This window comes from Tribolium castaneum, chromosome 4, assembly GCF_031307605.1.
Source record: "Tribolium castaneum strain GA2 chromosome 4, icTriCast1.1, whole genome shotgun sequence".
Classification (NCBI taxonomy): Eukaryota; Metazoa; Arthropoda; class Insecta; order Coleoptera; family Tenebrionidae; genus Tribolium; species Tribolium castaneum.
The window spans coordinates 5,337,073-5,362,342 of record NC_087397.1 but is presented as its reverse complement, the minus strand read 5'-3'; the positions used below and the strand labels follow the sequence as shown (position 1 = coordinate 5,362,342).

At 36.0% G+C, this 25,270-nt stretch overlaps 1 protein-coding gene across 4 annotated transcripts; it reads left to right on the top strand.

Moving 5' to 3' along the window:
• The first annotated feature begins 7,088 nt into the window (after positions 1 to 7,088).
• AdamTS-B (ADAM metallopeptidase with thrombospondin type 1 motif B) lies at positions 7,089 to 24,881 on the top strand. Of its 4 annotated transcripts, none has more exons than XM_008202896.3 (14): positions 7,090 to 7,455; positions 9,607 to 9,713; positions 16,014 to 16,336; positions 16,819 to 17,012; positions 17,069 to 17,321; positions 17,410 to 17,774; positions 18,101 to 18,247; positions 18,364 to 18,604; positions 20,809 to 21,124; positions 21,181 to 21,308; positions 21,358 to 21,608; positions 23,672 to 23,789; positions 24,180 to 24,524; positions 24,571 to 24,881. In XM_008202896.3, the coding sequence occupies exons 2-14, from the start codon at positions 9,632 to 9,634 to the stop codon at positions 24,703 to 24,705; spliced, it is 2,898 nt and encodes a 965-aa protein (XP_008201118.2). In that variant the 5' UTR covers positions 7,090 to 7,455; positions 9,607 to 9,631; the 3' UTR covers positions 24,706 to 24,881. The 4 variants fall into 4 exon arrangements, with proteins under 4 accessions (XP_015840847.2, XP_008201118.2, XP_008201119.2 ...); XM_008202897.3 differs by having other exon boundaries at positions 7,091 to 7,419; XM_015985361.2 differs by lacking the exon at positions 9,607 to 9,713 and having other exon boundaries at positions 7,089 to 7,419.
• Positions 24,882 to 25,270: the final 389 nt, after the last annotated feature.

Here is a 25,270-nt window from a genome sequence, read left to right as displayed (position 1 = left end):
GCTGTGACAGTTTCATTCTTGATAGCTGTGCAAAAAGCGGGTGAAATTTCAATTCGTGACCAGTTTCCAGCAGCGAATTTTTCCGGCGATTAAATCGCGATTTTGGCTTTTTGCAGTGTTGTTGAAACATCCGAAAAATGTTTTAATTGCCGCAAAATTTATCGCGAAAAAAATCATATCAAAGATGGGCTTAGCAAACAAAATTGGAATTTTCGGTGCAAACGATGCGTGTTCATATTTCTCGTGATGAGTCAAATCTCGAAATTGATTTCGCTGAAATTCTGGTTAAAATTAAAACAGCCGCACAAGTTCATCAATCATTGGCGAAAATGGGGAATTTTTATGGTGCGAAAAATAATAGTGATAGTGGGAGGAACCGCCGTCATTCCTGCACAATAAAATCACCTTTTAACTGCGAAAGAAACCGCGAGAAATAAACGTATTATATACAGCGTTATTAATAAATAAATAAAACTGATAAAAAAATTCGAATAATGGCTTGAATAAATATTCGAATTTATTGAAGTACTAAACAAATTTTATTTATGCATTACAGGATATCGCTATGATTTAGAGTTATTATTCGAAATGTGTACATAAAATAATTGCGTTTCCATTACAAAAGAGCTTGGTGCCGTTTTATTCAATTAAATTAAACAGTGATATTGTTTTGAACAAAATAATTAAAGCATCATTCGTTTAAAAAGTGGAGGAAACTATGAGAGGCATTTCCGAGCCGTCTCACGCTTCCGCTAATTAATAGTGATCCGTCGAAAAAGTTACATTTTCAGCATTCCTCAAGCAGATAAATGTCAGAAAAATGAAAATCATCCGCGCGCACTGATTGGCCAGAATGCAAAGAATGAACCATTTGCCATTCTAAGACTGGATTTACTAATTAATCGGACACATCGTTCGTTAAGCAATTTGTTGCGTTCCACAAATAAGAAACTCTGAAACGTTGAAACCTGAAAACGCTTTGTGTTTATGTAAATCCGTCCGAATTTGCTACAATTCTAATCCAATATCTGTCTGGCTTATCTTCAGACACGGTCGCCTGGTGGTTGGTTACAAGGTCAGCTAAGATTTACCATTATGGATCGAATCCTGCAACCTTTGCCCTTGTGCAGATATATCTTTAGAGGCAGTTTGACAACTGGCCTGTCAGCCTCATTGTTGTTTCTCCTGCATCTGAGATGAATTTATACGGGGGAATGCAGATATATGCCCAGCTGAACCAATTCCCATTAACACGCCCACAATTGGCGAAATAGCCCAACCGTTTGATATCGCATTGTGATTTAAGTTTTTATGTTGATTTGTTGGGGCTTGTATCTTTGGCGGGCGGAATAATGAATTTAAGGCGAGTAGAGCTAGAATAGAGTGGCGAAATTACAGATAAATTCACCCTCTTCCAGCTCGTTCGTGTTATTGTTGTTATGGGTACAAGCTTAGTTAATTAGATTAACTTGCTTAAAATATGTTTAATTTTCTAATGAAATGTTGGAAAACTTTGGAATAAATGTTTCTCTAATTACGCCCATAATCTACCGGAAGATGAATATTCAAATTTGCAAACGAGTCCGACCGGGTCAACTATAATTTATTGGTGAAGAATCGATCTCAGTAAGTCACCAGTAATGTCTTTATTATTTTATTTATTGCTCCGAAATTGATCGGATCTGAATTGCAAATCAAACTTTAATCAAATCCCCGAACTTGCTATTTTACGAGCCGTTTTTTCTAAATTTAATTATCGAATGCTTTGTTCTAATAAACCGGTTTTCGGTAATAATGTGTTAGCATCGATTTTGATTAATCAAAAAGACATAAAATGTGATGCGAATTTCATTATTTCGCAGCGAAATATAGTCATTACAACCGCATCATGGAAACAAATTTTTCACAATATTTACATGCAGACAGCGCGAATTTAATTGTTGTTGTCTAAACACAGCCACCATTAAATTACTGCAATTAATTATTTTTACTATCCGCAGCCGATAAAGTGCGAGGCTCTTGCGTTTGTCCACAATCGATTGTGCAAAAATTTTTGTAAAAATTTAGTCAACTGTACTTTTATTGTAATGTTAAAATAAACTTCACAGACCATTAAACAGAGGTGTGGCTCTACAAAACGAAAGAGCAGATGGGGATACTATACAAAACTACTAAATTATGACGTTATGTGCGCAGAATTTCAATTAATTTAATAAAAATACATTTAATCAAGTCAAAAGGCAAGAGTTAACGAGGAAATGATATATGTTTCATTGAAGCGCAGACCAAAGAGCTCGCTTTAAATGAAATACAAACATGTTCACAGCGATAGAACATCTATAATTGAAATGATAAAGTTAACAATTTAATAATGAGGTGTAATGAATCGCTTCGACGGAGTATGGGCTTTGCAAAGTCTAGTCGACAAAGCAAAATTGGTAATAACTCGAACGAGGATTTTTTCACAAAGATTATGAATAAAAGAACGGCAGCATGTTTACTTAGTTTGTTTCTCTTCGCTCCTTCATAGCAGACGGGGCAAAAAATCTCATTACTCGCAGAAAATGCAACACACGATTAATTACTAGCCTAAATAGACCATAAATATCGGCACCAAGCTCAGTCCAGAAAATTGTGAGCGGTGACTTTTTTTTGACAAATCGGGAAAGTTTATTTCACGAATTATTTCTTCACAAATTGAATAAAAAAATTTTTAGTTAAATTTATCTCTCGATTTCAATAACTTATTTGGGAAGCTACAACTCTTCCTATATAATTGATAAACGTTCTTCTTTTTCTTTTAGAATTTGGCTTTCCTGTTAATTTTGGTTTCGCCTTTCTTTTTTTGACTGCGTTTCTCTTTTTCTTTCTTGTCCTTGTTGCAATAAATTTTATTAAATATTTTTTTGGAGAAGGTCTCTCTTCACATTTCTCTCCAGCAACTAATCCTTTTTTTATCCTTTTTCATTATTATGAAATTTACTTTATGGAAAATGCGTGGTATATAAAGTTCTTTCGTTTTTTTTTATGAGTAAATACTGGTGACGCGTTGCAAAAATCCAAGAATGTGCAATTAGGTATTTTTTAATGTAAAACAGATAAAACAAAAATTCGCGAGATAACATTGCAGCGTGCATACCTGGAAGTGGTAATAACTCATGTCGACACTTATACGAATTCTATTAATTAAAGTGAGAAACCTAAGTACAAGCATACAAATCAATGTATGAATATTAATCTGTGAAATCTTTATTGCGTCTCATGGCATGAAATATTCTTGGTCGGTATACAATTACAGCGTGAGGATAATCCTCGGCAATATATTTCATTTAATTTATTCTTTCGGTGTATCGCGTGTACCTACTTCTGTTTGAAATGAATTTAAATTTCAATAAATGCGCAACATTTGCTGGTCAAAGTTGAGCCCACCTCAAAATCCGTCAATTGAATAAATTTTAAAATGACGAAACTCCCGTCTCGATCAAATTTCAGTTAATAATTTTCCAGTGATAAATATTTACGTTATTTCTCAAAAATAGCGTCCGTATTTTTTTCCCGTCAAAAGGAAGGACTTTGCAATAATTTATGGAAATGGCAAACATCTCCGAATTGACGAGCTCCCGGTATTTTATTAGTGCGACTTCATGGCAAGTATGTTTATAAAAATGCTCGTCCAGTGGCAGACAAGCGTGAAATCGAACCAGCTGGTCCTCATATCGCTATAACACTTGCCGTTCTACGGATGGAATAACTTGACCTGGTCCAACTTCATTTTTCTAAGTTGAAGCGCTCGTTAACAAATCAGGCAGGAAACGCGTCACGTTTTCTTCCCGGAAAGTGCCGTCAATCGGCTAATTCATGCGCCAATTGACCAATAATTGAGGTTTTTATTGCACGTCAACTGCATTAAATAAATTCCTTTTTAATACTCTTAATGCACTCATCAATTAACCACTGGCCCGCTCTTGCTTTATTTCTAAGTCGATTTTCTTAAAAGTTTCCAAGGTAGGAAGTTTGCGAGCTTCTTTTTCTTTGTTTAACTAATTTTACCGCTATTACCACCCCGAACTAGTCGGAAAAAGTCGCAATTTCTTGATCTTTTGGCTTATTCGAGCGGGTGAAATATGGCATATTCATCCGCTCTATCCGGGACTTAAATAAATTAAATTTTTACAAAATGAGGTCCTTTATATTCGCTCACTCCATGATAGGCTTCGATATTAACTTAATAATGTAAAATAAAGTGTGCGTTGTACTTGTCCCATCCATAAAACACCCATAAAGTCTTGCTCCTTGGAGGTTTTATGGCTAGTTTCTATAACGCGAAGTTTAAAATAAAATTTGATTGCGCTATTATGAGCGATATTATTTTTGTGTGTGGTTGGAGTAATAACGGCCGATATAAATCGGTGGCGATACAGAAACTGGCATAATATTTATGGCTTTTAGATCGATTCATAAATTTTAAATATTATTCCCATTTCGGATGAAATTACGTCCAATTCGTCAAAAATTTTCTTAGCCATGTATAGCTGGCGCGCCGTGTGTTTATGAAATTCGCCCGGAATTTGTTTATTAGAGAAAATTTCAGCGATATTGATTCAAACAATGATTCATCAAGTAAGTGTTGAGTTTGTGGAGCAATCTGAAATTGATAATTGAAACCAAATATTGTTCCACGTGTGCATTTTTGCCGGGAAGGACTGTGCCGTCTGGGGATTTGTAGTTCCGGGATTATGATAAATAGAGACATCAAAAATGACACGTCTGGAGTGATATTTTATTCGAGTACTTGTCTGCCTTTTATGGCAAAACAATCTCAACATGAATATAAATCCAGACAATATGTTAAGGAAACAAGCATAATTACTTAAGCATTAAATTGTAATAAGATTGTAACAAAGATATTGATTGGCCTTCGTACTGTTTCAGCGACTTTTCTTTTGTAGCATTTATTTTTTCGAATGCCTACAAAAGGAAAGACGAGTCGAGTTGGATTTTCCCGTCCAGGAAAATAATTACTTTTCGATTAATTCGGCGGAAACACCAAAACGTCCTGTTTCCATTGATTGACATGTTGTTTGAATTATTGAAGGTTACATATCGATGGGCACGCCTACCAGCACTTTATCTGATCTTTGGGTAATTTGTTTACACTGAGTCATGCCCTAAAGTAGATTTATTAATACGAGATTTTTTCCAAACATCACCTGGATCCGTGTTAATTTATTCATGCGTCAAATCTAAATTTAAATAGTGATCTAGTTGTGATTTGATTCAATTAGTTTTTCTAAGCACGGCGTGACGGATTATCCTCGTTGCAGCAATGCTGATTATATTGTAACAAAATAAGACATCTCAGACTCGAGGCGACTAAATTATATGAAAAGGCACGAATTGTTTCATTTATTTTACCGACTATGGACATGAGACTGTGCTCCTCGCGTTTATTTATAAGCGAAACGTTGTTTGTCTGTCACAGTCTGAATCTTCTAGTTTTCTGTCTCGTTTATGAATAGGTAGCGACATTAATAAAGCGAAACTTTTTCCCGACTGATCCAATTTTGAGGCTTTTTCAACTCCGCGATTTCATTCTCTGCGAATGCAGAGATTCTTCCAACTAATTAGAGGAAAAAATATTATTGGACTTAGATGTCGTTTGCTCAAAATGACTCGATAAAGAGTAATTACCATTAATATTAAATATTTATGTGTTTTGTTTAAGAGATTGATGTAAAATATGGACGTGTTTACACCATTTCATTTCGCTATTGCTAATTAATGCACACTGGGAACATATCGACCAAATGGGTGTTACCAAAGGCCGATCAATGGTGACAACACTTGGGTGTAATTCCAAACAATAGGCACGAGAAAAACTGATTTATAGCGATTCTGATTTGCACGTTTACGAGCAAAGTGGTCGAGCAAAACGGGAAAGGAGTGGCTAAGATAAAACATAAATAAAAAGTGAGAAAAATGGAAATTTATGGATATTTATTATTGAAATGCCGTAAAAATGACACGCAAGCAGAATTATCCATAATGAGAATTTATCGCAATTTCTTAAAAAGTCGACAATAACATGAATTTATTCCTTTTCATACATTGGACAATCGACTACAATTTAGAACGAAATCGTAAAAATCCAAAAAAATACCTATTTTAATAAAAGTCCAAGTTAAATGTAGAAAAAATTATAGAAAAGTTTGCATAAACAAAAAAAAAACAAAAAAAGTAAAATTTTATTATATTTATTTATATTTTTTCCAAATATTTTTTAACGATTTTTATAATTTGCATAAATAAAAAAGTCAAAAATCTTTTTATTTATAAGATAAATCGCTTGAAATTTGTGGAAATAACGTAATTTAAAATTATTTTGACGATTTTTTGTTTTTTTTTCCTTCAAATTTCTTGAATAGATGAATAATACATATATTTTTGGTCCAAAAATTCAAAATTGTCTAAAATCAGGCTATACAATATTAATTGTTAGATATTTAATTTTGATATTTTTGTGTTATTTTCTTTTTTTATTCTGTTTATGTTAAATTTATGTTTTTTTAATATTTCCATTACAAATCTTTTAAAATCTTGAATCTAAAATTGTTTAAATCGCTCGAAAATATTGTTTGTAGTTAGAACTAAAAAAAAAATATGCAAAAATTGTTTTTATTAAGTTAGACGTAAATGTTCATTTTCTCAGAAATGGAGTACCCGCAATTTGTGTAAATTCGGTGTAAATTCGATTAAAATCTAAATTCAAAATGATAGCTGTTAGTTTAGACTGAATAGTGTAATCAATCGTTGAAATAAAGATAATTAAATTAATAACAGTCAGAAAATACGTATGAATGCTATTCCGCTGAATCATCTAACGCAGAAATATTTGCTCGAAATTACAAATAATTGTGAAAATAATTTTACTTTGTCATCGTTCGCGTCTATTGAACAACGTAATGCAGCCTCGTCGTAATTTCAAAAACTGCAGGAAATTGTCCCGAAAAGGCAGCTCTGTTGATTTTTCCGTCCAGAAGGTTGCGGCCCACACCAAATCTTCGCGTATCAACTTTCTAATGGAATTGCAGTTCCGCAAAATGCGTTTCAATTCCCGGTTGCAGAGAATTCTGTTTACGAATAGTCCGAGTGTCCGCTTACACGGCCAGGAGTAGACCGTGAAACCGCTCGTAAAGCATTCGATTCAGATTTCCGGAACAAGTTTGGCGACGATGGGAAGTGGCGATGCCTCCGTAGGTGTTTAGTCATCTGGTCTGGAGCTGTGGATCTGCTGCTCACTTTGTACCAAGACCAAGACAAGTGCAGGTGCAACAGTGCGCGATCCGGTGACCTATTTCAGGATTACCTATTTGTGACGGGTGACCATTTTGTTAATGCGAGTTGGTGACAATTTCGGGAGTGAGTACACATTTCCGAAACACAATTTTAAAATAGGTACATTTTATTTTCACAACACCTGCACCGTTCTTGCTGTATTTATTGTAGGTGTAATCCGCTTTAAAGCCTTCTACCAATGTTAGTTGAGCAAATTGGCTTTTCGTATTATTTGTATTCAACACCTTTAATAATTTGCTTTTGCTAATTTATATCAGGCATTAAAGGATATTATAATTATTTCATAGCAGGAATTAAAAGGATACATTACCCGCACATGTTTAATAAACAAATATTGTTGAACAAAATTGCTTAAAATAAAAAATCGTCCTATTCAAATGAACAAGCTTAAGCTTCCTTGTGTTTTTACGTTATTATTTCGAACAAATTTTAATTAACTCGAGTGTATTTTTAATTTTTGACGGACGGATTTTCCTAAAACAATATCACTTTTTGTCGAGATTTATAGCGGCGTTTTAGAAATAATACGCAAAAGGATTTCCCAAAAACCTTATTTAACGTTTATTCTGAAATATTTAAATGTCAAATGTTTTGTAATCTGGCTGCTTCAATATTGTCTTTAGAAACGTACTGTTGATGAAACTATTGATTTTTTAATATATTATTAAAATATTAGACTTTTTCATCTTAACAAAAGTTTCTTACTTCCTAATTTTCTAATAAAATTGTAATAATTACTCGTAAAAATGACTCAAAAATAGATAGTATCTACAATTACATTTAAAAATAATAGTGTTTAATTATCAACTAGTTTTGAAATAAGTTTAATAACACAGTGAATTTAGTAATATGATACTTTCTAATGATGTCCACAAATTTTTTTATTAATTTTGAATTTGGCAAATTTTTGAAATTTTTCGAATTTCTATTTTTGGATGAAAAATCTATCATTCTCCAATTTAGGGAATGTTCAGATAGATTTATCTCAAAACCTTGCTGGAACTCCTAGAAAATGCAAAAGATGCTCTATTTTTGTATTTTTTGTTTTTTAAGCAAAATTTCGATATTTGATTTATTTTAGCAAAATCATATTTCATTCAATTCTAACAGAAATTTTTTAATTATTTGGCTTTTCAGTAGCTCAGGGAACAAAATGTTTTCAATACGTAACTTTTTCATTTCTAATAATAATAATAATAATAATAATAGTAATAATAATAATAATAATAATAATAATAATAAATTGCTTTCTCAAGGTAAATATTAATTTTAAGTTCCTCAAATCTTAAATTTCAGTAAATTTAAGTACATTTAATTTTATTACATAAAATTATGGCACACAGTTCTAATAAGTAACATTGAAAAATAATCCAAAACTGGTGGTTATATTTTTTCTTGCTTTACTCTACTGCTAATTGTCCAATTATTTTCATAAATTACACCAAAGTTATGGATTTAGCGAAACGATCTACATATTTTTGGATCGTAATTTCTGATTAATGTTAATTTTGATTGGAAAATTACAACTGACATATTTCGAAGAACTTATTTTTGATTGTCTAAATTCGTTATCTTCTAAACAAACCCTAGCAAAACAAAACGAAGAAACGCGTTAACGTAACCGCTAAGAAATAAAAAAATAAGTTAACACTCTGGAAATAGTGCATCGGAGTCCTTAATTTCATGAAAAAGCCAAAAGCATCACACATTTTATTTTTCGTTTAGAAGAAGCTCTAAGCCTGTTCTGTCTGCGCTTTGCACAAATAGTGATGAGTTTCATTGTTCTGTGGCATAAGATTACTTTTGGTTCCTTTGAGGAATTGCTTGTAATGCTTGTCTGCTCCATTTTGTGCAATTGGTTTGCGTTCGAGCGACAAAAACTAGTTCTAATTATACGAAAATCGTTTGAAAAAATTGCCCACTGGAAAAATCGAAGGTTATTTTTTCATGTAGGTCTGAAAGTTCCATTTGAAAGCGTCGCAAACCCAATAATCCGGTCGGAATTAAAACTTGGAACCTCTCCCACCGCAAGTAATTCGCTCATTGGAGCATTGCAATATATGAATGTTAAATTTAATGAAAGCAAATTCGTTTAGTCTCGAACCGAATGAGCATTTCGGTGTTCAATTAAGCGTCTGATTTCGTCCAGACGGAGTTTCGCAGATTTGCATGATGTAAACATATCCCATTGGCCCAATAATCGCCCACTGGGTCAAGTGTGCACATGACTAACCGAATTTATTTCGCCAGTGATGAATTTCCGAGTGTTGTAAGTATGGGGCCCTTCGACTGGCATTGGCTCGGCTTCCTGGTTTTCTTCGCCACTTGCGCAACCAAAGCCGACAAGATTTATACAGGTGAGTGGAATTATTATTTAGATTAATTCAGGAGATAATTAAAACGCACTTTTCTGCGCCTACAAGAGTTTTGCGCGAGAGGCACAAGTGGCAACGTTTTGATTTTTTCGCCGGATTTGGGGGAAGCTCGACAGAGCCCGTTGTTAATGGCCACATTAAACGGAAAAATAATCAGAATGGGTGTTAATTAGACGAGAAAAACAGGAAAAAGGCTAAGGCCCATTACGGGTCATATTTAAAGTGCGCTCATTACCCTGACTACAAATCCGACATCCGCTGAAAATCTACACTCGAAATAAAACGTGAAACCGGAAAAATTGCCCATGCAAATTTAATGCCTTGCCAGCTTAACGCAATGAAACACCAAAGTCAAATTTAATAATGCGAAAACTGGGCTTTATTCAAATGTAAGCACATACAGAGTGGCCCAAAATAGTCCTGACTAATGTCAGCCACTCAAGTGCGTTAAACAAACAGATCGGACACTTTATAATTTATTCGCTCTTCTGATGCACCAATAAAAAATATGATTGCTCGTAATTATGGTTTATGTATTTTTAAATGTTTGACTCAACCCACCGATGTAATTTACGAGCGTCTTGCAATAACAAGCATTTCAATCACAATTTCTCTGCTTTCGAAAACGCCCGATTCATTCTATATTTAGGAAATGCAGGATTTTTTCAACGAAACTTGTTTGACTACAGCTCTCATCGCACATATAATTAAATAAAATCACCCATCATTAATTAACCGGGCGGCCTAATATTGTGTCATATTCTTTAAAACGCGGGTAAATTATTATCCTGCTCTTTGGTTGGTTAATTTGCTATCTTGTTCTCCCGCTAATTTGAATAGACATTTATTAGCAGATCATGAAAATGTATGATAAACCTCCCAAGTCACCCACGCTTTAAACTCACTTGGCGCGCGTCTCCTGTCTCAATTTCTCTATTTTCAAGTAATTTACAATAAATTACACAAAACTCATCCGACATGATATTACCAAACAATCATTAAAAAGACGATGTTGGAATAATTTTCAATTTACTCGCTGCGAGATTCTTAATTATGCCTCCATTTATGTTTTTTATTTTAATTCGACTAATTGGAAAATTATTGTTTTAACCGTCAAGGTTTTCACGACTCATCATAGCAACAGCGAAAATTCTACAAAATGTCTCAATGTTTCGAATTCAATAGCTCACAGACACGGTTTTATGCGCTATAATGTCCTGCATAATCATGCGCTACTGTGGCTACTGTAAATCAGTTCAAGAGTCCAATCGCACAGTCCGACATTTGCGCTTAAAATAAATAAGCATTACAACACTACATCAAAACAAATTAATTTTTCTTTCACGTCTCTGGAAAGTATAAAAAATGACACGGTTGCAATTTTTAACGAGACTCTTCCGATCAATACCAGCCATCGGAAAAATTCGTAACAATTTTCCCAGAAACTCCACACATCTAATTTAATTACATATAATTACAGTCTATCTTCGAGCTAAATTCCTGCACGTTAACTTTTCTCGACTGAATTCCGCAACTCGTCCCGGGCTTATGATTCAATCGTGATTTATCCATTATTTAAAAAAATAAGTGTGGCAGTTAGAAGGTGAATTATCACCCTATAAAATAACGACAACATACTTGTAACGTGCGCATTCTAAACATATTTAAAAACAATTTCTGCAGCCATAGCTCACCAATGTAACGTTTATGGCGCACTTATTTATGATATCGCCCGATTTATTACAGACATTACCACTCTATTCACCGAGGTGTTTCAATTCCTGCACATAAACTCGCCTCAATACGCCACTTCTAATTAAAAGTTTTAATCTCAGTGCCATAATGGCCTCCAGAGGGGAGGCAAAGTCTAGTCTTTGCACAGTGGCTTCAAGAGGGGAGGCCGCGTTTCGCCCTATTGTTACCATAGAAATGTGTTTTCCGCGCAATGGCCTCCAGAGGGGAGGCTGGGCCGCCAATGGCCCCGAGCGGGGAGGGCAATAAATACGTCTTATAATATGAATAAAGCGGCAGGGGGTTCGAGTAAAACCCGATATCGCGGATTTGCGAATGTAATTTATGGGTAATGTAATTGAACGGTTACGTATGTCTGGTAGCAATTCATCTGATCGTGATGACCCTTCGTGGGCGGGTAGTGTAGGCGCGACATCACTAAGGCTTATTACTTCCAATATTTGCATAAAATTCGAATAAGACTATCGTATAAACATGTTATAATCGCAAACATCTCCATTTCTCCGCGGATAAATTCGGTTATTACAATTATGGTGATGACAAAAAAGGGTAACGAGAACGGAGACACGCACACTTGCGTGGCCATTTTATCATCAATAAATTGGATTTAGGTGGGATGGAAAGGCGGGAATGAGCTAAATCTGCGAATTTGTTGAGTTTGTGTTTTTAATTATTTTATTCTGCCATGCAGCGAGTACTGTTTATGTGTATTTATGCCAGGGTCGGATGATTATTGGGAATAAATTGGCCTCTATATCATTATCTATGTTTAACCTGAGTTATCCATTATAGTTATTGCTTATTTCATATGGTTATGTAAATTGATGGGTATAAATGTCACAAGGGTAAACGGCTCGAATAATTCACCCGAGAGAAATAGATTTAAATCTCGGTTTAAATAAATAAAAGTCTTTTGATGCGTTTCACAAACAGGCTCTAGTCGTAGTTGGTATTGTTCCCAAGTAATTAACTCGGAAAGAATAAACAATCGCAATGTTGTCTGTCGAGATTTAACGCCAGGATAAGCCCGAATAACATCTATTTTGGGGCTAGAGTTTCAGTGTTTGAACGGTCTGAAATTTTTCATTGATTTTTTGAGCAAATATGAAACAAAAGGAACAATAGGGCGGTTCATACAAAGACACTTGTATGTCACAATAAATTACAGTTATCTGCGTTTAAAAGCGTCGAAGTTGCGGGAAATCGGATAAAAGTTGTGTGTTTTGTGTGCGAAGGCATTAAGAAAATTCATTTAAGAGTAAAAAAGCGTGGACTCAGGTAAAGCGTGAAAACTGATCACGCAGCCTCTTTATGGAGATTGATATCTCTGTCACGCTCAACCTCATTAAGTCCCGACTGGAAAGAATCGTCGGTTTTTAGTGTTCCCTTGCTGCATCTGTTCGGGACAGTTTTGGCCCTTAAATAGATAGGAACGGTGAAAAAAGCGTCCAGGAAAAGAAAGCAAAAAGGTGGGCGTTTCCAGTGTTTAATAAACAAGAAACCTACATAGAAGAAGTGATTTAACAACATCGAAAAAGCGAGTTTCGGTGTTTCGTTACAAGTGGCGGTAGGCGGAGGCGACCTCTTCATAAAACACCGTTCTTTAGCATTTTGAATGATCGCACTCTTACTATGCAACCCACACCTTACGCGACTTCCCACTTTGACAACTCGTTGAATGCATTTACTCATTCATCCATTCATCACCACGAGTTAACTAAACTAAACCCCTGACTTTTGTTTTCCAAATTGAAATTGCCGATTTTTTGGGACAAGGCGGTTCAGAAACCGCAGCTCGTTTGTATCTCGAAATAAATCTGGAATGGTAATTCGATATGGAGACTCCCAGAATATGTTTATTGGGTTCTGTGCTTATAAAGCTCGCATTTTATTTGACTCTGAGGCTCGCAAATGGCTCGAGCTTCTGAAATAATAAAATAGAGGAATAACGAGTAATTGATCCACCAAAAGCTTTCCCTCAAATCGTCATAAATTCCTCCAAGAGTCACCTTGGAATTAAAACTTGACAATCAATTAAAACATTTTTCCACGACATGAAATTAATATTAATAATTTTATGACATTTAAGAATTCGATTCAGAGCGCAATTGAAATGCAGTTATGTCACTTAAAAGCTCGTCGCTTTCGCGACTGTTATTTCAGTCGCTAAAATTTCTTTCACAAATCATAAAATAAAGTTCTGTTGTGTAGTTTCATCTCAACCAAATGAATTCGCAAAGTTTTAACTTTGTTTCGAATTTTTCTAGTTACTCCAAAATGAAATATTCCTTAACTTTTCGACCAGTTGCTTGATAATTAAATTTGGGAATAATTTTGTTTATTTACCGTCTAAGTGAAATTAGTTTTGGTGCTATTGATATTATTTTAAAATTTGCGTGGGTGTTTCATAAAATTAGATGAACGGGCGCGCTGTAAGTGTTTATTTACATCGCCCACTTTTCATTGCTGTAATGAATGTTTATCTTAAAATGCGAGTAAAATATTTTTATCTATAGATTGTCGTACCACTTAGCGTCTAAAAGCTCTTCGTTGACGCGAAATATGTTGACATTGTCTCAGGTCAGGAAAGTTTTTAATTGGCAGGTAATGACTTGCCATATTTCAGCGTGCGAAAAAGTTTAAAAGACGACATCGTCATAATTTTTTAATGAAATTTAACGCCTCCAGTCCTGCTCCACTTCCTGACTGCCTCGATAAATTCCCGTCTCACGATTAGCATTTAAAATTCTTTTAATCCAGTTAATAATTCATTTTTAGGAAGTTGTAAAATTATCAAATCATTCCCAAATAATAAACGCCACGAAATTAATTCTCCTTTGATTCCTTTGACCGGATTATTGATAAATGGGCGGCCTACGTATTGTGTTTTTTTAGTAGAAATAACTCGTTTCTGTTCCCACACACAGTATCGAATTAAAGCCTGTGTAAAAATGAGATCGTTACACTTTTAATTATCAATTAATAATACATAAAAGTGTTTGATCCCGTCTAGTGTACCGTGCAAGATTTAATTTCCTGTTTCTTCAGGCTGTCTTCATGTAATGTAATATCTCGAGCATTAATACCTGCCTAATTCGGAAACGAACTTTCAGTAAAGCTCTTTTGCGATTAATGAGACGGGACAAAAATAATTTTTTAATTAAACCTGTCAGGAAAAACTTTCCTACCTGCAGGTCTAATAACAGCCGGATGATTTAAGGACGTACATTACAGGCTACACCTCGAATCAAACACCAATAAATTAATTGTTTTTAATAGTAGAGCGGATCGAAATTTATAATGTGTAATGACAACGTGTCTGGAAGGGAAACACCCATTCGCCGCCATTATTCATCTCGATCATAATTAAATGCAAGACAGACCAATCAGTTTTAATTAAATTACATATACATCAAGCCGCATTTTAATAATTTGACGGCTCAAGTGCACCTGGATTTCTTATTCACCGAAAAGTCCGGTTTTATTTAATTTGTTAACAACTGCTAACTCTTTAATCGGATTCAAACCGCTTCCATGCACTAATTAATAACTTGGATATTGATAAACGAATCGACAAGTACAAGCTTCGATGTGGTCGTGTCAAGCAGTCATTTATTTATCTTTTTGACGCAACTTGCTCTTAATTGGGACTCAAAATTGACCTGTAACTTTAATTACAAACTTGCTAAAAAATACGCCGGATATGGAAGACGGAGATTATTAAGTTTAAACATCCACTGGATTAGGTTCGAGATGACTTTCCTTGGATAACAACATTCAATGCTTTGTTTCGATAACAATTTGCATTTTAATGGCTAGACTGGTACTTATGGCACGTACAAGAGCTGACTCATTGATATGTGAGATGTAAAATGGAATGAAAAGGGATTTTTCTAAAAGAGGCAGCTCGGAATGCGATTTTAAATACGTTAAAGACGATTCGCAGAAGCTGAATTGGATAGTTACTCAATTAAAGGGGAATTAGCAATTAACTCGTAAACACCCATATTACATTAATACACATATCAAACAACCATTTATAGAGCGGAGATTGAATTTCAAACCTCAACAAGATTTTATTTTATGTAATAATTCGATGCTTGTAGCTGATTGAAAGAAAAGAATGTTAATCAAACAAATAATTAGAGATTTACATAAATATTCAATTCCGAAACAACAATTAATTACGATTTTATGTCCACTAATTAGTGTCACTAACTAATGCTTCATTTTTTACGTTAATGCGTGTGAAATAAATTTTACAGTCCTGCCATCAATCACAAAATTACCAAAGTAAAAAAATGCAAAATTGGGCGAGAACCCGTTCCTGCAAGACGAGCCACTTAGCCTCGCATCCTCTGCTATTGCATCAATTTGATAAAATTCAAATGGCGTGCAGTATTCCAGCCACGTCTCCATAGTTAGCAGGATGCTAGAGATTTCAACGCTGCATCACCGACAGCAGGAATTTTCTACATTGTCTCCAGCCGGCCATAAATTACCAGCAAATCAACGCCGTTTCGTTTGCAGGTTTATACAGCGGCGAGTTGTCACAAGTCCACCAAACAGTTCCCCGTAAAGTGGGACCTGGGGGCGAATTTATCTCTCACAATTTGACAAGTTTCCACGATGATGGTCGCGTGCACTTCAACGTTACGCTCTACGATCGGGAGCATTTATTGGTGCTTGAACCGGTCCGAAATTTTTTAGCTCCGGCTCTCGTAATCGAGAGGAGGAGAAGAGACACACGCACCAGATCGAAACCGAGCGATAAATCCAAAAAGTGTCATTTTCAAGGCATTGTTCACGGACAGCCGAATTCCAGGGTGGCCGTTTCGGCGTGTAATGGACTGGTGAGTTTATTCCACGGCCGGCAACCTGGGCTCCTGGTTATCAAAGCTCGACTCAGGGCTCAGTATTTTTCTTGTAAATGTGATTCGTTAACGGAAAATCACCCATATTCACCTAAAGAGTATTCGTTCTAATACCCTGACGCTCTTACGTAAGAAACTGTTGATTTTTGGACGTTCCAGTTACCCGGATCGCTAAAAAATGGCCTCAAGTTTCCCCGTAGTTCAACTGGAACTGACTGAACATCAGCCAGTTTAAAGCATTTTTGCACCTCAAGATTTTTAATTCTTTTTTTTGACGACTACATAGGTCTTTAAAATTATAATTAGTACATTTCAGGGTTTTATGAAAAGCTAATGACTATAATTAAAAACTATAACACAACTTATGAAAAATTAAAATAAGGATAAATACTTAATTATGGGGTTTCTATAATTATTTATTTGTTTCTGTTTGCTGAATAAAATAAAATTGGGTTTAAAAGACAGGTATGTTACACACGGAGGAGGGTAGATATTACATCGAGCCCTCTCAACATCCGCTGAAACAAGTGGATCCGGGGCACCCCCACCTCGTGTACAAGCGTTCGGCCGTGACGAGCGCCAAGAGAAAGAAGAAGAGGAAAAGAAAGAAGCACTTTCGGGATTGCGGCACCCGCGAGCCGAAGAAAATGACCGAGTAATGACAGAGTTGTCGTTAAAAAGAAAAAGGTAAAATACTTGGTATTTTTGCAGGCTGGAATGGCAGAAACAGCTGGGAAAAGTGAAGGTGCAAGAGAAAAAGCACAAAACCAAACATAAAATTGATATCCCGAGCGTACAGCAGTCTCAAATGAAAAAACATAAATATAAGAAAGTTGATGTGAGGGAAAAGCGCTCGGTTAGCAAACCGCACTACGTCGAGACTTTGCTCGTCGCTGATCCCACAATGGTCGAATTTCACGAAGATGGAGACATCGAAACTTATTTACTCACCATCATGAATATGGTAATTGCGATTTTATGGCCCATTTTTTGCAAATTAGCCGCTCGTAAATAAATTCAACGAATTAATAAATCCAAATGCCTTTTTTAAGGTGTCGTCCCTGTACATGGATCCGAGCATCGGGAACTTGATCAAAGTCGTTGTTGTTAAAATCATTTTAATCGACGATCCGCTGTCCGAGCCGGAACTGAACGTATCCGTCAATGCAGATCTCACGTTGAAGAACTTTTGTAAATGGCAAAAAAATTTAAATCCGGACGACGACTCACATCCGCACCATCACGACGTTGCTATTCTTATCACGAGGAAGGATATCTGTGCTCGACAGAACGCACCGTGTAATACTCTAGGAGTTGCTCATGTCGCCGGAATGTGCAAAAGCTCCAGGAGCTGCAGCGTCAACGAGGACAATGGCATCACCCTGGCCCACACCATCGCGCACGAGATGGGACACAAGTAAGACAAAAAATCACAAATTTTACACAAAATTTTATTCAAAAAACGACTGGGATTACGAAGAATTTCTTGTGAGTTTTGTTGAATAGGCGGTAATCAAACTTGCATATTCTTTAATTAATCAGAACCGTTCCCAAGTTTTTTGGCTTAATTAAAACGAAAAAGGGAGTCATGACAAACTGGAAAACATTATTCGAGCCGGCTTGCACGGTGTTATCTCATTCGGAAATCGATAAGTCTGCGAAAAATCCTGTGGGCGTATCTCAACATTTGCATTAATAATCTCTCAACACTTGTCGCTAATCACCCAAGCCTCCCATTTCCAGCTTCGGAATGTACCACGACACTGAGAAAGTCGGCTGCAAAGGCAGACAGGGCAACACCTCGCACATCATGACTCCGAGCTTCGAAGCCGACACCGTGGGGGTCAGCTGGTCCCGCTGTAGCCGTCGCGACATCACCAACTTTCTTGAGTAAGTGCCTCTTTTCCGATTACAAGCACCATAAATTTAAAGACACTCCTAATTACCTTTTAATATTACCTTCGGCGCAATTTATGTGGCGTTTTGAAATATGCTGCGTTTTTAAGCAAGGGACTCGGACTGTGTCTGCAAGACGAGCCGGAAGATAATGAAGAGTACGAATACCCGGAACTGCCCCCCGGAGCAATGTACAACGCGGATTACCAGTGCCGGTTTCAATTTGGGGCCAAGGCGAATGTGTGCTCGCCGCTGGATGAGATATGTGTGAGGTTGTGGTGTCTCGTAAATGACACTTGTACGACGCAGCTGAGGCCAGCAGCCCCCGGGACCCGCTGCGGAAAGCACAAGGTTTGAGACAGTTTTTCTCATAATTGTCCGCTTACTTGGTAATTAAAAACAGGTCTCTATGAAATTGGATGCAAATTATTATCAAAGACCACCTAGGACTCGCATTTGCAATTAATTAACTATACACATACGACATAATTGCTTCCTCTTAAATCGTTTTATGGAGCGCAAGTAATTATTTATTAACGTAAATAAATTACTGGAGCAATTTTGGGCTTCACAACTGATTTTACCTGAGATTATTACAAATTTCGGAAACGCTCATTCGAAGAATAATCATACAAAGTTTTTAAGTTTTCCTTTAATCAGTGACTGAGCCCGAGTTGAAATTAATTTTGCTTTTTCTTTATGAAAACTTTTAATGAATCTTGTTATTATGTTTCGTACATCGATTTCGTGTTATTTGGAGCGATCTGGACTAAAAGCGACGGTAGAAAATTGCGTGGATATTGTTTTACAAAACACGAGTCAACCCTTTAAAAAAGGAACGGTCATGCAAATATCTTTTTAATTTATTTAGGGACTTTCAGCATAATTCAATAACGAGCATCTAAGCCAAAATTAATAAAAGGGTCTAATAAAATTGCTTTTTTAATTATATGCTAACTTACTTTAATGAAGCACTTAATACGAGGCTAAAATTTAATCTCAAAAAAGAAATAAAACGCTAATAATTACAAATAGACCTAATTCTGGGTGCTTCCTTTGACTTTTAAAAGTAAAAAGGGCTGGGGATGGGTATTAAGATTATTCTAAGTAGATGGGGTCATTAGAATTTAATTAGAGTAGTAGGTTTTTTGTGATTTGATAAACTAATGCAATCTGAAGTAAAAAATGTATTCTAATTAATATTACTGTTCGAAATTATATTATTTAACTTTTCAGCTTGATTATTTATGAAACACACCGTTTACATCCAAGATAAAACATATTCAAAGAATAATTAAACCAACATAATTTTTTGAACTTTGATTTCTCTTGATTTTCTCCGATTTTTCTTGGTTTTCTCAGATTTTTTTTGAATTCTCCTGATTTTTTCTAGATTTCTCATAATTTTTGAAAATTACTTCTTGTGAATTAAATAAGTACATATGCATTCTAACGGCGGGTTTTTCTTGATTCTTTCACGATTTAATCATCATAATACAAATACAGTTGCGGACAAAGTAAAATGGGATATGTCTTGATGAAAATTTTTAATAAAATTCAGTTGATTAAAACACAGAAATTTGAAATTTGAACTTGTTGCAAAAAAAATCAAGTAATCAAACCAATCTTGGTCCACTTTTGCAATTTGGTTAAAGTAGATATCATTTTTAAATATGAGAACGGTTTAACAAAATAAATACAACAGTCCACAACTGGATGAATTTTTGTTTATTAATTTGTTATAAATATTAAACCACTAGGCATGTTCATTTTATTGAAATCGACAGACAAGTTAAATACAGTAATTTTAGTATCACTCAATACCTGCTCAAAAAAGACACGAATAATATCATTGTGTTGTTTTGATATCTCCATAAATAAAATCAGAATTAATTATTGGAAATTTTTAAACGGCAAACGCAAACTTATTGATTAGAATGAGATGTCAGACAAACCCGAGGACAAATCGCATTGTAGAACCTTCGACAGGTATCGTTAGCATCAGAATAAAAGTAATAAAAGCATTATAATAATCCATTCTTCCAAAAAACTACTATAATTCTGTAGGGATACGGATGTAATTTATAATTGGTGTATAATTTTGAATTTTTCTATGCATTTTCACCTCAAAAAGCATGTGAAAATAATCTTCAACAGCCTCAATTTATTAATAAATTCGTCTTCAAATCTTTAATTCACATACAAATTTTATTCGTCGTATATGGTCGTTTTTCTGATTTACTTAACTCTATGTAAATTTTTTGGTCTACAGTTTTTTTTAGAAGTATTTTCTATTTGTATCTTCTTTTACTTGTATGATTTCTGTTCTTACAGAACCATTTATCATTTTGTTAACCAAGCTGAAAATTGAAAAATAAGGATATGTTTTCTTATTTTGAAAAGAAGTATTGCTAAAAATGTTGTTGGAGCTTGTAGATATCACGTGGCTATCAATCCCCGTCGTAATTATCCCCTGCGTGTCATCTCTGTCGCTATAATCGGAGACAAATGATTTCTGTTGAACCAGCAATTAATAATAGTTTTATCGGTTTCAGTGGTGTCAGGATCAGAAATGCGTGCCGATAATGGAGCCCCCCGTGGCGATCGACGGCGGATGGGGCGAATGGAGTTCCTGGAGTGAATGTTCTCGCACCTGTGGTGCCGGCGTGTCCGTCACACAAAGAGAATGCGACCACCCGACACCAACAGCCGGAGGTCGTTTCTGCACGGGAGAACGAAGACGCTACCGGATGTGTAACACCGACCCGTGTCCCGACAACACCCCCACATTCCGCGCCCTCCAGTGCTCCAAGCACAACAACAAGACCTACGAGGGGAAAAAGTACGAGTGGCAGCCCTACTTCGACCAAGGTACAAGTCAATCATCCCGAGTCTTTCGGGTGAACACTGATAAGTGCTCTTTGCAGAAGAGCCCTGCCAGTTATTCTGCAGCGACGCTAACGAAACGGTGATCGTGCCGTGGGGCGAGTTCGCGGCGGACGGCACCCCCTGCAACGTGGGGGCGCGCGATGTCTGCATCTCGGGGATTTGCAGAGTAAGCACTTTGCAGTTTTGTAAATTTATCCTCTGAAATGATTGTGCAGAAAGTGGGGTGCGACTGGGTGGTGGACTCGACGGCCCAGGAAGACGAGTGCGGGATCTGTCAGGGTGATGGGACGAAATGCGACAAAATCGAAGGCTTGTACAGCAAACAGAGCCACTCTCCGGGGTATCGAGAAGTTGTAGTAATACCACCGGGTGCACGGAATATTCGCATCGAGGAAAAGGATCACTCTGAAAACTATATCAGCATCGGGAGCGCTCTCGCCAAGAAATTCTATCTCAATGGAAAACGGTACGTTACGAGAAAATTGTTTCGCTAATTAGAACGGCCCGAAATACATCAACGGCGAGAATTATCTAACGAACAATTTATTTCGGGAGGTTTGAATTACGACAGGGGCGATGTGATTTCGAACATCGGGGAAATGGGAAGGAATTTTTTAATCAAATTCACAAGTCCATATTTGGATCAAATCGACAACAAAATAGCAGAATTTGTTTCATTCTTTTTCACTCCAGAAGAAATTACAAAAAAATGCAGAGGAACGACATTGCATAAAAAATGATCGTTCGTTAACTAGTCGAAATAATCATTAAAACCAGATTTCAGACCACAGTCTCGGACCAAGTAATTGATTTTTTCAACTTAGCGATTTCTGGCTGCACTGTGAAGAAGTTTTTCAACTCTTGAAAGCTATCTTTCGCGACACAATTACATTTGGCAAATATTTCTTGAGATAAGGTCTTTACACTCGAATGCTAGCTTTAATGCATGTTTCAGCCAAAACGTAATTGTTTAATCTGTAATGAACAAACTCTCATATTTTACCGTTTTCTTACTTTTGCCCTTAAATAGTATTTTACGTATCAAGTCCGGAAAGATTACTTTTCGGACGTGATACGTACAACATTTTTTTGGAACTACTATGAGGATTCTGCACATAATTGTACGTTTAATATTTATAATAAATAAATCCTTAAACTTCCAACTTTATTGTCTCGTTTTTACCGGACTAGTCCGGGAAAAATTATTCAGGCGGTAAAATGATACTTTCCGGCATGAATATTACGAAAGTAAAATGATCATTACGGTACGGTTGAAAAAAAACACTTTGCGTAATATTTAACATTTTATTTAAATTTAATTTAAATCATTTACAATCTGTTTACAGGACAGGGTGTATACTACACAATTTGGCGCATAGTATAATAAGCTCTTTACGTTCCAACAAACTCTAGAAAAATAATAAAAAATCCTCAGTTATTCTTAGCAGTTTTAAGAATTATTTTTGTAAAAATTGTTTCTCTTATTTTTTTAAAATATTTTTAATTGGTGATATAACCAAGAAAGAAACCAAGTTCCTTTTATTCTTCCACGTCGACTAAACAGAAAATTGTTTATAATAATCATCAACATTAAATTTTAAATGTTGTGATTTTTATATTCAGACAGCTAAAAAAATTGATCTGACAGGATAGTAAAAAAATCAATAGCAACAACTGCATCTACTACACAACAATTAACATAGAGATACAGCGACAATGTTGCTCATTTTAGTAAACAGTTTTGTTCTCATAAATTCGTTAAAAATGACGAGAGTTTTTTTATTACATTAATGTTTACTGAAACGTTTTCTAGGACTGGAGGAGTTTTGTGTCATTATTTTACACAAACAGATAATTTAAAAAACCGGTGTAAAAGCTAACGGGTTTCGTATTAAATTTGGAAACTTTTTCTTTTCTTTTAATTGGAGAAAAACATTCTGACTACTTTATTTCCGTAAAGCGGCCATTGGTTCCGCCCACCGTATTTGCAATTTGTTGGGTTAAGATACAGCAACCAGTTTTTCCTACAGTTTTATTGGTTGGCCCTTTTTGTGGTCGAGGATTTGCTAGTTTTTGCATAGATTCGCCATTTTAGAAGCAAATAAATGTAAATGAAATAAAATAATTCTCAATTTGGAATTCTTAATGATTTTCAGTCTTATTGGAATTATATTTTTTATATCTTGAACTAATTATAGGGAGACACTAATAATAAATTCAATCAGCAATCTAGTTTTAATTTTGATAAGTTGTTTGGTCACAGCGGCAATTTGGCCGTTATTAAACTTCGTCTACGTTTAATTGGTGTTGGATTAAATAAAATAATGTTTTTTTGTTCACTCACCACAATGTTTTTCAATAAGTGGCGCTTTTAAATAAACGCTCAAATTTCCGAAGAAATAAAAATTTCAAAAATTGTTTTCGGAGTCATTTTTTAAATAAACTTGTCTGTATCGGATAACAGTGCCCAGTACCCTCTTCAAGCCTAACGATATTGTCTTTTAATTCACGATATTGTTTGTTTTGCAGTCACATCACGTTACCGGGCGAATATACCGTGGCAGGGGCTCAAGCCCTTTACGAAAGGGACAGCCAGTTGGAGAAGATCCGAATACCGGGCCCGATACGAGAACCAATAGTCGTTTACGTAAGTCATTTCGAAAATCTACTTCTCCTTCCTCTTGATTTATATTGTCGTTTCTCATCGACCTTACCGTAAGCTACACTGCGTGTTCATTCATTATACACACGGCATCCGTAATTGAATTCGGCGAAACACGTTTTTCCTTAATTTTTTGCTGGAAATGGATGAGTTTGTATGAAATTTCCATCGCTTGCAATAATGCTAAACCTGGCCGCAATCGGCGCAATTTTTCAAAACTTTGCAAGCAATATTAGCAATCCTTTATCATTTATCGGCGCAGCAATCGTGAAAATTATTGCCGGCACATGCGACCACACGCCGTGATTTAGCGTTGTTCCAGGTGCATCCACTTTTTCCATTTTTGTGTCCATAATAGCAAAACAATTTTTCCAGGTGATTTTCAGAGGAAAAGTCCACAACCCGGGCGTGGAGTACAAGTACTCGATTTCAAAACGCGAAACCACCCAGCAACTCAAGTACACGTGGATTATGGGCGACTGGTCCCAGTGCTCGGCCACGTGCGGTGGAGGCGTCCAGGAGCGCAGACCCTTGTGCCAGGAGTCCACCATCAGGAGCGTCCCATCGGTGGTCGATGGGACGTCCAGGATCGTGGACGAAGTAATGTGCGACGAGACAGAACGCCTGGATAAAATGGTCAGGACGTGCAATGACGATCCTTGTCCCACCCATTGGTGGGTGGGTCCCTGGCAGAGCTGTCCTGTGACCTGCTCCAGGGAGGTAAGTAGGGACATCTGGGGGAATCGGGCGTAAGTCGGAGTTTCAGGGAGAGAAGGTCCTGAAAAGGAGGAGCGTTATGTGTGTGGACGGGCAGGAGATGGCGCTGCCCGATCGATTTTGTGACCGACATGTGAAGCCCCTGGAGTACACCAACTGCAGGGCTCTACCAACTTGCGATTAAGCATTTTATTGTTGCTGTATAAATTAACCTAATGTTATTTATGTTTTAGATAAGTTTTTAACATCACAATACTCATAATGTACCATATTTTCTGTATAGGTATATGGTAAAAAATATAAGACTGATTTTGTATTAGGTATTAACTGTACTAATTTTCCTAATAAAAATTACATTTACGGTTGTTTTTTCTTTTGTAAATAATTTTTCCTGTAAAAATTTGCAAACATGCAAAGGACCACTGCCACATTAGGCCCGTAGACGCAAAATGCAAACGGAGGCATCCCACAATTCGGATTTAAAATGAGTTGAGACGAATGCAGAATTAAAACGAAAAGTTGTGCCTAAAAAGTTACTTCTTTTTTTGTTTTTCTCAGTCTGACACTTACGATTTGCAGAATAGTTAATGTTGACTTCCACTTTACGATTTTTTGTTGCCAAACTGGCCCCAAAGACGCAACTAAGTAATAACAATACATGAAAAAGTGGACAAAGGAATTTAACATTTGACTGAAAGCTGCAACTCCACCTAAATTACTTTTTCAAGTGTGGTCGTCACAGAAATGAT